Genomic DNA, 14,773 nt, shown 5'->3' with positions numbered 1-14,773 from the left:
AGCACCAGATTTGATTACAAAGAAAAAGCATATTCTCCTGAATGACAGTTCAGCCATTTATGAGCCTCATGTTTTTAAGCAGTAATACCATGGTATTCATGACCTCTGTGGACAACAATTGGCAGTAGTAATCCACATAATGATTACCACAAAATTTTATCACTTATGTGGTAAAACCACCATTCCACCTGTACTTTTAGTCCTCTGTGGTAATCATCAACATTTAAAAATTGGATATTTCTGAGCAGTTCATCTTGAGAAATTCTTGAATTCACATGGTTCCTCCTCCTTCTCTGTAGAATGCTGTATTTTGTCTTTAGCTGGGAAAGAACTGTGCTGACTGGGGAGACCTTGGTGAATGCAGAAACTGAAATCAAATACCCTGGTTCTGGCCCTGGGCTCCAGGTTAACCATTCTCGGTGCAAGCAAGATTTTAATGTGAGCTGATAAATTCTTTATGTATTGAATCTCAGCTTCTGTTTAAATGAACCCAACTCCTTTGAAGACAGGGGACCGCAATTCATTTTCCAATTTGGAAGTTAAGTTTGTAGCTCTTGAAGGCTTCAAAATGTATTTTCATCTGATTTCCATCTCACTTTGATTACCAGAGGTACTCTGAGCCATGCAGATGCAATTTAATAAAGTGAAAGAAATTGCTTTAGGCATAATCAGTGCTCCCAGGGGAAGAGCTATAGTTCTCCTTAATGCTCCCACTCTTGTGCGAGGTGTTGCAGGGACCTCTTGTTTTCAACCTGTACAACTGAATGTGTTGCAGAGATCGGTGATAACTGCTTGGCTGCATTTTATGAGATGGAAATGAGCAGGATGGGCTGAAGATTTCTGTTTTGTGAGCCAAGAGTGGATGTCGTTTTTTTTGCACTGAGAGAGTCTGTAGAGAAATATGAATTGCTAATCAAGATATGATCTGTTGTCCACCAAACCTAACATCCTTAAACATGGAGTAAACAGCTACATGGGAAAGCTACAAATATCCTGTCTGTAGCCCAGAAACGTGTGCTAGCCTGTGGCAAAAATTTACACTATCTCCTGTGGAAATAAATTCTCAGTTCTGAATGTTTTGCCTTCCAGACTTTTTTCAGTCAGCACTGCAATCAGCTCAGTGTGTGATGTAACCTATTATGTTTGATTTGTTTCTCTTTATTAACGTTTTTAAAGTGCAGTTCCTCTCTTTTTGGTCTTTATTTAATCCTTCCTCCAGGCTTGCATTTATTTTGTTACATGCCTTTGAAATCTCCATAAATCTGAGACAGACCTTCTGAACTGGTAGGAGAACCAATACACTTACCACAGGTTATAAGTGATCATTATATTGTTTAATGTATTTTCAAGTCTTGGTTTGCTATTTTTTCTTGAAAACACAGAACTTACGTTGATGTTAGTTTTTGCTTAGGAAAACTGTACCTAAAAATGTATTGTAACACTGGAACTGTCTGAGATACAGGGAAGTGGGTATTGATTATTGACTTGGGAAAAAAAAAATTCCTTAAGCCATGCTCTTTCACAGCATCTGTTTGAGGCCTAGTATATAGCTACCAAATTTCTTCCAGAACTCTTAGCCTAAAAAACCTATGCCTTTCCTTTTCATGTTTGATTACAAATATTGCGCCGCTTAACTTGGTAGGCCACAATCAAGTAAAGAATAATTTGTACAGGTTAAAACCAGAGAAGAATCAGCCAAAGAAGAAAAAAAAAATCTTAACAGTCAAGACTAATAGTTTCAAAATCTCGGTCTCAATGGCATTTAGAAAATAGGGTACAGTTTGACAAATGCAAAACACCAGCAACTGTAAGGCAGCCTCCCATTTATTCAGCCACATAACAGTAACTTCAGTATTGGAGATTCATGTAGTTCTTTAACACGTACTTATTATGCCAGGAGGATTAGAAAAGTGTAGCAAACTACAAGGTCTAGTGTTCTTCCACTCCTTGGTCTTAAAGAGTCTCGCTCTGCTATTTACATTATTCTCTGGTATAATATTTTTGAGAGTATCTTTCTGAATGTACAATTGAAGCTTTTGTTATGTATATTATATACTGGTGGTAAGTTGTCAAAGATGATCGTATTCTGCTTGTACTCTGTTAGTGAGTGTTACTCTAATATCTGTGGGCATATGTCACAATTTAATGCAAAATAATGGCAGACAAAAGATTTCCTTTTCTGCCGTGTTTCAAGGGATTCATTTCTGTGAAAATGCTTTTCCCAAAAGCAAACTCTGAAACATTTCATTCTGCTGCTGTTTCGTGCTTGAAGTTCAACAGAGAAAGCAGAAATGTACCTTGTAGCCGAACGTTATTCGCCTAATACAACAGTACCTGAAAAATGAATGAACAAATGAGATGTAAAGCCACCTGTACTGCAAGGTCATGCTGGTCCCCACTGAAGGCAAAACTGCTTGGCAGCCCGGGGTGGCTGCTGCCTGTGGAGATCCCAGCATTTGTTGCATCCAGGGCTTTTCAGGAGACCCCCAACATTAATATACCCAGCAATGTTTGCAAGTGTTTCCAAGTGGATAAATGTCGGTTCAGCAAACTTGTTCCCTTTCTACTTCTGCAAGGTCTTCTGGAGAGGCTCCTGGGTTTCCCACCCTCATCATGCTGATCTGCTGGACCCTTCATCTTGCCAGTACTACAGGGGGGGCTCAGGCCTCTTTCTCACAGGTGTCTCTCAGGACACAGGATTCAGTGCCTGCAGCAGAGCATAGGCAGGGAGCTGCATGAAACATCTGCTCTGAAACACTTGGGAATCTGGTGTTGCAAGAGCTCCTTCAATCCCTGTGTATGCAAGTGAGCTGTAATGGGATACTACCTGATGATACTAATGAAGTGTCATTAAGTCTTGATTTGCAAAATGCTAACACTAGCCAGTGTCTGCAGCATATGCATGGCTATGGTGAGAGAGGTGATATAGCTATTTCCCCCATTGTTTTGGAGTTCTGTCATAAAATGCTAACATAAGGGCCTCATCAGCACTCTCCAAAGCCAAGCTTAAGACTAGTTTACTGCGTCATAGTCTTTAAGAGAGTAGAGTAGGAAAGTGCAGTTATAGGAAGTATGAAGCTAGCAGATTTGAAGCAGAAAGAACTGGCAGATCATTTTCTCTTGGAGGATGAAGAATAATTCCTGGGAATGCTGCAAGACCAAAAGTATGGCCAGAAAGAGTCAGTGCAGACTGTTGGGAAGGTTTTTGTCACAAAGTGCTTTTCAGCAGGGTCACATAGACAGCAAGAAATTCCACATTGTAGGTGCTGTCCTCCAGAAAACACTCATGAGGGCAAATGGGTGGATTCTTCTGTTCATCCTTCTGTTGACACTCTTATTCATACAGAACCTTTGTCCTCCTACCATAACATCTTAGGGTGTTAAATGTGCTGCACCATAGCTGCTTCTGTTAGAAGTGACCTCTCACCAGGAGCAAGGACTGTCCTGATGCATTACTAAGATGATCTACTGAAGCTGATGGAACTACTTCGGCTTTAGCTCACTACAGGCGTTTTTGAAAAAAGGAAAGATTCTATAAAGTACTGGGAGAGCAGTAAAAAGCAAAAATATGATGGAATTGTTTGTATCATTATTTTAATCTTTAGAACAATTCCATAGGTGTTCAGAAGCCTGATCTTAAAAAGTGTCTACATGCTTGTCAAGGTACAAACCTTGCTGATACCTTTTTGATATTGTTCTGGCTGATGCTGGAATAAATATGACTTGTTATGGTGAGAGCATATCTAGATCATTACGGTTCATGTGTCTATTTTCCTGCATGTGTGCCACTCAGAGCAGCACTGCTCAAGCGTGAGTGAATAGATATTCCCAAAATGTAACCCTTTTTCTCGCTTGTCTACTCAAGTGAGCTCAATACGTCTGCAAAGTAGGACAATAAACTAATGAGAAATGGAACAAAAGAAACGTTAAATACAATTTCCAGTCCAGCACAAAATGAGGTACTTGACTTTATCTCAGATTAATTTGCTTTTTTCCTTCATCTAGGTGAACTTGTTTTTCTGAGGTTGTTTTTGTTGGCTTCACTGACTTTTGTGACTGCAGGCTATAGGAGAATGCAGAAACAATCTAGTCTTTGTGCAGGCTGTGCTTTTCCAGTTTGAATAATAAGTAACAGTCCTTGTAATACTCGCTTACCATTATTTTGTATATACACACTCCAGACAATTTACACAAGGCATATTTAATCAATTGTCTTAAAAGATACGTGAGACACTAAATCCTGTTCTACTTTTTCCCTTGCAGATGTCACCGTTGTCCACATCTGCTCACCAAGCCCTATGAGAAGAGTGATAAGCCATGTGCACTGTCAGAGTACATGGAGAAATACCCTCTTTATCCTAGCACTCTTCCCAGAGACTCATTCAAACCAAAAGCAGAGTACAAGATGGCAAAGACACCCATGGAAGGCACCTCAATGACAAGGTATGGAAAGTAGTGAATAAGAGTGAGGATTGTGCATTGGAGAATATCCATGTGAGTGATGGGTAACTGAGAAAACAAAAATGATTGATTGTCTCAAGGAGAATGTGAAGACGACATGCTGGTGTTGCACAAGCACCTGTAATTAGCTGTGGTAGTGGAGGCAAGCAGTCTGTTTTCTTGCATTTACCCAAGATTGAGATGTGATCTGAGTGGAGTGTGTGGACCACAGCAGCAGAGTCATGATCTTGGAGTTTGCCCATGTTGTATTTTGGGTAGACTTCTGTAAAACAAGCAAAAATATTGCCTTGGAAACCATGGATCATACTAGAGGAGTATTTTTATTTTGTTCTGTGTTATGTATGGCACTTTGCATGTGTAACCGCAATGAATAGTTTCCAAGGGGGTATAAATATGGTAAAGCTAGATGATTAGAAAGGGGTTATGGTGTGCTCTTCAAGGTAGGCTTTGTTAAGTGCTGGGCTGTTCATACTTCTCAGCTACACTGCTGCACAGTATTGTTCAGCAGAAATCCCTAAACTTGCACTGTGCCCATTTCCCTGATGGAATTAACTTCCTAGGCTCTTCCTTGCTTCTGATAGGGTGATGTGCCAAGATCTTGTCCAAATTAAAAAACATATCAAGAAGGAAGACAATCCTTTAACATGAACCTGAGAACTTCACTTTCCCCAAACAAAATCTGCTACCTGATCTTGTTGATTACCTCCTTTGTCATGACAGGCACGCTCACACTTGCCTATGCTGAATGATACCCGTCACATAGAAGCAACAAGTCTCCCTGATAAAGTTCAGGAGTTGCAGGCAGTATCATACATTTATTATGGTGCCTTGGTTGTTGGAATGCTGAGTTATCAGCATAGCAGTCGTCCTTTGTCAGCTCCACTTCGGCTTACATTGTATTGCAATGGTGAGAGAAGAAAATTGCTCCCATTGCCAGAAAATCCTTGATCACACTGGTGAAGAATTGCCTGCCAGGTACATATCACTGGTACAGGCTCAGCTGTTTCAAATGTGGGATTTTGCCGTGTACTGTAAGTGGCTTGGGAAAGACCTTCTCTGTTACCAAGCCATCCCTGCTACTGAGGATGCTGTATGCCTATTTTATTTCTACTTGCCTTTTTTCGACACCTCTTAAAAAGAGATACCAAGCATCTACAACTTGTGTGACATCTACAGTTCTTGATGTTCTTGGAATTACTTACTTCTTTCTGTTTTTATCTCTATACTTCATAATTTGCAGTGTTAATATTCCTCCTTTCTGTTCCACATAGACTTCTTAGAACCTTATTTACCAAATTACATAACTAATACATTTAGTCAGAGGCTCAGAGTGTTGCATAACCAGCATCATTCCAGAACAGTAAATGTTAGAGTAGCTCCTGTAGTGAACGTTTCTCCTGTCCAGCTGCCAAAGCTGTAAACTGATCAGCACATCAGTGGAATATGACACTAGAGACTGAAGGCTCTGATGCAAGGCAGCAGACTCTTTGCCCTATACAAAAGAATGTGGGCAGTGAAATAGGTTCAAGTCAGTCAGCTTCAGATAGTGGTGTTGTTTTCTTCTCTATCTTGTTTCTGTAATGCTTTGTTGTATTAAGTAACACTACCCCCACCATCTTAAAATAATTCTCTTACGTGGTACATGAGAAAAAGCCTACTGTCTGACCATGCTGGTAATTCTCTCCTCAACTGGTGTCTTGCTGTAAAACTGTTTTGTTAGTACTTCCCCATCCTCAGTTGAATTGCTATACGATACATTGTCTGCGAAGGCTATTTTTCCCTCTGCCATGCATTCTAGATAGCCTGCAGTAGTTACTAGGCTTTTTAAAAGAGCTTATGTCTTCTTGTGTAACTCCACTGTTGAACAGAGAGAGATTTGTGCAAGGCTGTTAACCTCACTGGGTGGAGAGTAGAGGGAATCTGGTGAATCTGGCCTGCCTCGGATTGTCCAGGGGTGCGTTAAATTCCTTTTTCACAGTCCAGATTTCCAAAACTGAAGAGCTTGTGTTTTTTCTTTACTGTTTGTATCCTATCCAGACTTTATCAGCCTGTGGAGATAAGGGAAAGTATTAATTTCTATGTGTGTCCAGGAGAAGAACAAAAGACTTAATGATGTTATTATTCACAGGAGAGATTATGTGGCTTATGAAGTGTTGCCACAGAAACTTAAAGAACCTGAAAAGCATGTCAAGAGTGATGAGAGTATGGATTTGACCTCTGTTTATAGACAAGACTATAACTCCTATCCTATCTGTCAAGTACCTCCTTGCCTCCCCCATGAGATAAGAGAAATCTCCAGTGCCAAGATGAACACAAAATCCACTTATAAAGGTATGTATCCTTGCAACTTCTTTCAAGACTTGACAAGTAGTTTCATTTTTGAAGAAAGCGTGTTGAAACAGTGTGCACTTCTGTGCAAGCACACCAACAGATCAGACCTGCTGGAGATGCACAAAAATTGCACACGGAGATACAAGGTGGGGCTGAGTCGGATTCATGTTAATGGCAACACTGGGTATCTATGAGTTCACCTCCTTTCTATGCCTGGCAGGCCTGCAGACATCTGAGTAGAAACAGGCTCTGTGAACTCCAGAATGTGGGCCCATCAGTACTGCTTTTAGGATATACTGAGCATAGTTTTGGTGTACCATCAGTGGATCAGACACTTTTAAAATGTGCAGAATTCATTGGGTTTGAGCAGGTCAAGAAGCATGGCATCAATTTTTTGTGTGTTATAGAGTTAATATGTGGATGACCAAGAGACATGTATGGGAATTACGGACATCCAGACTCTGTGCAAATGTCCAAAGCACTCAAGCTCTCCTGGTAAAACAGAGAACTGTGCACCTATCTGTGCCCTTATTTAAAGCTTATTTAATAGTAGCAGTGGCTTTCTGTAGATGGTTTGGCTTTAGGGGGCTTTGTTCCTTCCTCTCCATCAGCATTACTTCTCGTATGCACGCACTGGAAGAAAGCTTTCAGTTATATAGTCACAGTAATTGTGTTAGTTTTGGTCAAAAGGAGCCCCCCTTTTGCACAACTTCCAGCTACCCAATGTTGCTAGGCAGATAGCATTGTTGTATTTCTCAAAATATTTTTTTATGTTTTATTTTTATTTTGCAGTACAGATATAAAAGCTGGTGGCTGGCATTGAGATTTGTCCCAATATACAGTAATATTTTTTTCTAATAACTCAAAATGATAAAGGAAGTAAAGAAATTGAAGGTATATGAATGCAGTCATGCAGTGTTATGATTATCCATCTGCAATGACTGAAAGCCAGACTTAGGTACAGCTGCATGTTTACAGTTTCAGGAACTGGAATTTTTACATTAAGGATACAGGAAATACTGTCCATTTAGAATGAATTGCCTTGTGAAGACTATAGCCCACAGGTGTAAAATACCCACATTTACACAAGTCTGAATGTTTTGTTTTGTATAGGCTGTGTCACCAGATGGTGTCCATTGGAATAGCCTCAGATCTTTGAAGCCAACAAAGAAAGGCTGCTTTGCACAAACAAAGAATCTTCCCTTCTGCATTTAGATACCCTTAACTTCTCTGTATCTGGATCATATGTGTATCTTTGTGTTTTATCAATGTTTAGGTCAATAACTCAACTGTTACTCCAGAGCTCTAATAAAATGTAACACAGCCACATTTGGTTATAATTTGCAGTATTTTTCAAAACACTGCAAATGGAAATCTTCATCCAAACCACCTGAAAGATCAAGTTTCATACTGAATTAGTTCACTTTTAAAGGCCCAGGTTCATAAAAGTATAAGTTCTCCTTATGCTGTTTTCTGAATGTTACTGGGTTTTAGGCATTACCACTCAAAGTGTGAAATTCTGTAGCAAGCTATTCCATTAATTATCGTGATTCAAATATTCAAGCAGCATATCAAACATATAAAAGTGCTGCTCTGGTATTAAACTAGCTTTCCAACTATATTGTTCTTCTCCTTTCCACTGCACACACCATGTCCCAAATAACATTGTAGGTTTAACATGATGATATTACATATCACAGTTAATGTCAGATAACTTTGCATCTTGAAGCTTTAAAATTCTCATCTCTTCTCAGCTACACTTGTAGCTGTTTCTATCCATTTGGAGGTGTGTAATCTAATTTCAGCATTGTCTAGCAGTGAGATGTGTGAAACCTTCCAACAACATATGGTTCATATCCTCTGCTTCCTTCTGTACCCATAACGTTTTCAAGATTGTGCTGCATGGGAAACTATTAATATATACGGGATAAGAATTAGACTTACAATAAAATTGTAACATATTTTGAAGGAGTAGTAGCACTATTGTCTTACACTAAATAAAATGAATTCATAATGCCTATGAGGTCTCCAAATGTGTAGAGCTTGTAAATTTTTAAAATTGAAGACAGACTTGCTTGTTGTATTTTGAATATTTTGTAAAAGCTGTGGTTGCATCCAAAATGCACTGAGTATTTTCTAGCAAGGATGATGGGGGAGTATAGATATTTTCTGATGGTTGTCATCTGAACTGCTAGATCTCTGAACCAGCCCTTGCTCAGAGACAGGTCCAGTCTCATTAGCTCTCATTTTCTGACACTAGTTAACAGATCCCCCATAGTGTCCCATGTCTGTATATACTCTTGGTTCAGCCTACTGGAACATCTCTCTAGGATAATGACGAACTCTGAGCAGAGGCACAAGGTGAGGATCCCACCAGCGGGTGGTGTCTGGACCTCTCTTATTCCCCCAGCAGAAATATGAGAATTTTGGGGTCCTTTGACACCGCTGGGATTTGCAGAGTATGAAGCCTGGGCTGTGGTGCCACTGACAGCAGCAAATGAGTATCTGTGCTGATGTACAGGCCCACATTCTCAGCTGTCTGCACTAATGAGCTGCTCGTGTTGGTACATTCTTTCTCCTGGTGTGGCATCAAATGCCTGTCCCCACTGAATCTGGGAGACTTTTGGCTTCAGTAGGGGAAGGATTTTGGACATAGCATACAGGAAGCTCCCCAGGCTGGCAGGCCTCATCTTCCCTTCCACCACCTTGCAAAGACCTGTGTGTGCCCCACCATTCTTGCTGGGAGGAGCACAGCTCCTGTGGCTGCTCTTTCCTCTCTTATGCCAAGGCAGAGTAGCTTGATTTAAACCAGAGGGACTTTAAATGGACACCTAATTGAGGCAAAAAAAGGACTTTCTTGGTCAACTTCACGTTGTAATGAACACATCCTTTGTGTAATTGTGTTTGTGCAGTACTGTGGCCACTGCTATTCAGAAGGAATAACTATGTTTGGATTGGAGAGTTCAAATATCCTGATACCTAATTGCATCATTTAGTCTCTAGTACTTTGAAATCCAGACTTCCTTCCTGTGCAGTCAGCTCGAAGCTTATTTGCCTCATGACTCTCAATGTGGTTTGAAAGGAGGGAAAATGAAAAAAAAAAAAAAAAAAAGACTTGGGTTTGCTCCAAGACTATTTCATTTCAACTTCCTACCAGTAACCATAATGATCTGTAGGGGAAGTTGCACAAGATTACTAGGAAGGAAAAAAGATGGTCTTGTGGCTGCAGCACTGGTCTGAGAGCTAGGCAGCTTTCAGACTCATTTTGCCTGGCAAGCTGCTGAGGAAGGAAGATATGAATACCCTTGAAATGCCTCCTAGAAATTCTGTTGGTCATGAATTTAACTAGTAAGATTAGGAGTAGGAGCCATCTCAGTGACATGATAGAATTCTTTAGGTCAAGGCTGGCTTGTTCTGCAAATTCTAGCAGCTTTTCTAGTAACAAAGAAATGGAGACACATGTAAGCTCCATCTTGGTTCCTGCTTGTGCTGACAGCAGGAGTATCACAGAGAGGAAAGCCAAGAGCAGATGAAATGCCACAGAGCACACAAGCTTGCTGACACCAGGATGCACTGCAAAACTCTAAACTCAGCCAACAGCAGGACGATCACATCTGTGCAGTTAGGAAAGAAGATCATCCTATGAGAAGGTGTAAAGAGGAAAGGCAGACTTGCAACTTGGTCTTTAGAGTGGAATGGCAGACATCTGGTTTTCCTTGTCCTAGTAATATTGTAGGAGACATCTGTATGGCCTCCTGCAGACAAAGGCATACTCTGCCTGTTCTCTATACTAGCCACAATATGACTGCAGAAGGAGTCTGAAGTCCTTGCCATGGTACTTCATGCTCATGATTTCTGGTTGACTGAGCATGAGGACAGCATTCAGTAACCTGCAGAAAATGTCTCTGCAAGACTTAGAACGTTATTTAAATTTTCCAATTTTGCATTTCGCCATCTCTGTGGGCAAGTGTTGTGTACAGAATTATTTTCATGACACTTACTGCCTGTTCTTTGTAGATGCTAAGCATTTACAGGAGTTTTCTAGAGTGGCTCTTTCAATGTGTTTCTGACAGGATTTGCCAACTTTTACAAAACTGACAAATCATTATTACAGTAGAAAATGTAATAAAAAAAACCCTGATGTTGTAAGTGCCTGAACTTGCCGAAGAACTTCAGATGAATGTTTAGATTCCTCTTATGTTTCAGATGACTATATGCTGTGGAAAGAGCCAAAGACAGAGATGATCAGGCCAGACAATTGCTATCACCCATCAGAAGCAAAATTTGACCACAGAACTGTTGTCCAAGATGACTATTTCTTCAGGGGACCAGTTGCCACTCAAAGCTTCAAACCTCTGAATTTGCATCAGAAGAGCAAGGCTCCCTTTGAGAATATGACAAATTATAGAGTGAATTATGTGCTACGTCCTCTGGAGAAACGTTACGTCCATCAGTATGAGAAATACAAGCCCAGTGATGTTCCATTTAATGGCCTCACTACTAACAAAATTTCTTACAAGGGGCTGGCTGGTAAGCCGGCCAAATTGGCAAAACCATACCAGACAAAGTTAATCCATGATATTCCATTTTCCTCTTCAACTGAGTTTCAAGAAAAATACCAACTCTGGCCACAGCCTCCTGTATTTACCAAAAAACCTGTTGAATATGTTCCTCCATTGGAGAAAATGGACCTTCATACCACTACTCAGTTACACTACAGGAATGTAAATGGCAAGCCAGCTAAGATGTGTATACCATTGGCCCAGCATAAGAAAAATACAGAGCCATTTAACAACTCTTCTACAATGAAAGAAGACTATAAGCCCTGGACGTGCAAGAGAGTAAAGCCTATCACTCATGCTCCTGAGCTGACTTTCCCAGCCGAACCAATGGATTGCTTGACTACCTTTCGGACCCATTATCTGCCTCAACCTCTCATGCTTACGAAGAGCTATAAACCTCCCTGGCCAGGCCCTCAGCCTCACATTCCACTAGGTGCAAAAACCATCTATGCTACCAGCTACACACCAAAGGATGTTGTTAAATGTTTGGCCTCTTATAAAAACCCGCCTGGATACAACTTTGAGGGGACCAATGCTGATGGTCACAAGTTCTATGTTCCTGCTTCTGAAGAAGAATGTCTACAAGGTTGCCACTGAAGGAAGGGGAGAGTGGAAGTAGTTTTCTGGGGAATGGATTCAAAGAGCAGGGCTTCTCTGAAGCAGCTACAAACAACATTTTGATTTTTTTTTTTGCAACCTTCTTTAAAACCAGATTTTGTATTTGGAAAAATTTAAAAATAAACATAGTACATAAACATAAACATTGGCTTTTTTGAATCAGTTGTATAAATAAAAGTTTAAAACCGAAGGACAGGACAAACTGATTCTTGTTTCTCTCTGTATATTTTTCCTTTTTCCCAGCTACTGCTTTTTATTTGGAAGAGATAATCTGCTTGTGAGATAGCAAGAGAGATAACTTACAATGGTTTAATTAATCATTAGAATAAGAATAGTTCGGGCACTTCCATTGTGACAGTGGTATAACAGCCTCTTCAGGTGAATTACATGCTATGAAATCACAGCTAAAAATAACAGCTGGACAACAAAGTCTGAGAGATGACCTTGTCCGTCACTTCCATCAAAGACACATATATACACCATGCACAGTTACCAAGTAAAGATTTTTGAAAATTTACATTTGCCACTCTAGGAAGCAGCAGGGAAAACCTTCAATTTGTCCCAGATTTGTAATTAGGTGGGGTAATGCAGCCAATAGCCCAGCTGGAGGGCCTCTACACCATGCATGAAGCATGGGAAATAATGAGCTCTTGGAAACCATGGTGCGACTAGAAAACCATGACCTAATCATTATCAGAGAAATGTGGTGGGACGAGTCACACAACTGGAATACTATGATTGTGAGCCACAAGCTTTTTAGAGGAGATAGACAATGCAGGAGGGTTGGGAGACTCGCCCTCTGTGTGAATAAATGTTGATAAATGGCAGACTGTGGAGAGAGGCCTCTGAGAAACAGCCATAAATATGTTGAGGTCTTGTAGGTGAAAATTACAGATGGTACCAATAAAGCACATCTGGTGGGGGTCTACTACAGGCTGCCTCAAGGGGAGCCTTGATGAGATCTTCTAGCTTCAGATGCAAGAGGCATTGTGCTTGTAGGCTCTCAACCTGATGGGGGATTTCAGTCACCTGGATGTTTGCTGGAAAGCTAAGGTGTAAGAAATGCACAGGTAGTGAAAGCAGGGACACGTGGCCTGGGAAGAATACAGGGATGCTGTCTGGATGTGAGAGGGGATCAGGAAAGGCAAGGCACAGATGGAACTGAACTTGCTAAGGGATGTGAAAAATAACAAGAAGGGGTTCTACAGCTACAATGGTCAGAATAGACAGGCAAAGGAGAGTTTACCCCCTCTGATAAATGAGAAGGGAGAAGTCACTTCAACAGATATGAGGAAAGCAGAGGTACTCAGCAAGTTCTTTACCTCAGTCTTCACTGTCAGTCAGGCTTCTTTTCCACGCCTCTCACATCTCTGAACCTCTAGGTGGTGGTTGGGAGAGCAAAATCCATCCCACTGGAGGAGCAGAGCAAGTCAGAGACTGCCTCATGAGGTTGAACGTGTACAACTCTATGAGGCCAGATGACATGCAATCCAGGATCCTGAAGGAGCTGTCTGATATGGTTGCTGAACTGATTTCCATCAAATTTGAAAAGTCATGGCTGTCAAGTGAAGTCTTTGGTGACTGAAGAAGAGAAGCATCATTGCCATTTTTAAGAAGGCTAAAACAGAAGACCTGGGAAACTACAGGCTGATGGGCCTCATGTCTGTGTCTGGGAAGATCATGAAACAGATCCTTGCAGAAGGTATGCTACGTCACACGTGAGATGAGGAGGTGATCTGAAACAGCCAGCATGGCTTCTCCAAGGACAGATCATGCCTGACCAACCTGGTAGTCCTCTGTGATGGAGTGACAGCATTAGTGGACAAGGGAAGAGCTACTAATGTTGTCTACCTAGAGTTCTACAAAGCCCTTGATATGGTTCCATACCACATCTTTATATCTAAATTGGAGAGATGAAGATCTGAATGCTGAACAAGTCAGTGGACAATTAATTGGTTGGATAGTCCCATCCAGAGGGTTGTGGTCAGTGGCTCTATGTCCAGGTAGAGTGTGGTCATGAGTGGTATCCCTCAGGGGTCTGTCTTGGAACTGGCACACTTCAGTATCTTTATCAGTAACCTGGATAGTGGGACTGAGTGCACCTTCAGGAAGTTTTCTGATGACACTAAGCTGAGTGGTGCAGTTGATACAGTAGGAGGAAGGGATGCCATCCAAAGGGGCCTGGAAAAGCTGGAGAAGTCATCAACTGAATGAGGTTCAATAAGTCCAAGTGCAGGGTACTGCAGCTGGGTCAGAGCAATCCCATATATAAGTACAGACTGGGAGAACTGGTTGAGAGCGGCTGTGTGGAAAAGGATTTGGAAGGTCCGGTGGATGAAAAGCTGAACATGAGCCAGCAGTGTGCTCTTGCAGCCCTGAAGGCCAACAGTATCCTGGAATGCATCAAAAGAGGGGTGGACAGCAGGATGAGGGAGGTGACTGTGCCCCTCTGCTCTGCCCTTGTGTGGTCCCCCCTGGAGTACTGCATCCAGGTGTGTGGTTACCTAACACAAGAACGATGTGAAGCTGTTGAAATGGGTTCAGAGGATGCCAAACAGATGATTGGAGAACTGGAGCACCTCTTCTGTGAAGAAAGGCTGAGGGAGATGGTTTTCTTCGGTCTGGAGAAGGCTGTGGGGAGATGCTCTTCCATTACTTGTAGGGAAATTATAAACTGGAGAGAGACAAGCTTTCTACATGGTCTAATAGTAATAAAGTAAGGTGGAGAGGGGAGAAAATTCTTTACTCAGAGGGTGTTGAGGCACTGGCACAGGCTGCCCAGAGAAGCTGTGGATGTCCCA

At 41.4% G+C, this 14,773-nt stretch overlaps 1 protein-coding gene across 3 annotated transcripts in view; it reads left to right on the top strand.

The window, feature by feature from the left end:
• Positions 1 to 14,773, top strand: part of SAXO1 (stabilizer of axonemal microtubules 1) — a 27,781-nt gene extending 13,008 nt beyond the window's left edge. For all 3 annotated transcript variants that reach the window (XM_021381322.1, XM_021381324.1, XM_021381323.1), the window contains exons 2-4: positions 4,264 to 4,443; positions 6,590 to 6,792; positions 10,999 to 14,773. In XM_021381322.1, coding sequence (XP_021236997.1) covers positions 4,264 to 4,443; positions 6,590 to 6,792; positions 10,999 to 11,951 — 1,336 coding nt within the window. In that variant the 3' untranslated portion in view covers positions 11,952 to 14,773. The remainder of the gene's footprint in view (positions 1 to 4,263; positions 4,444 to 6,589; positions 6,793 to 10,998) is intronic.

This window comes from Numida meleagris, chromosome Z (assembly GCF_002078875.1).
Source record: "Numida meleagris isolate 19003 breed g44 Domestic line chromosome Z, NumMel1.0, whole genome shotgun sequence".
Taxonomy (NCBI): Eukaryota; Metazoa; Chordata; class Aves; order Galliformes; family Numididae; genus Numida; species Numida meleagris.
Note: the sequence above shows the minus strand (reverse complement) of the source record. Positions and strands in the feature narration are given on the sequence as shown.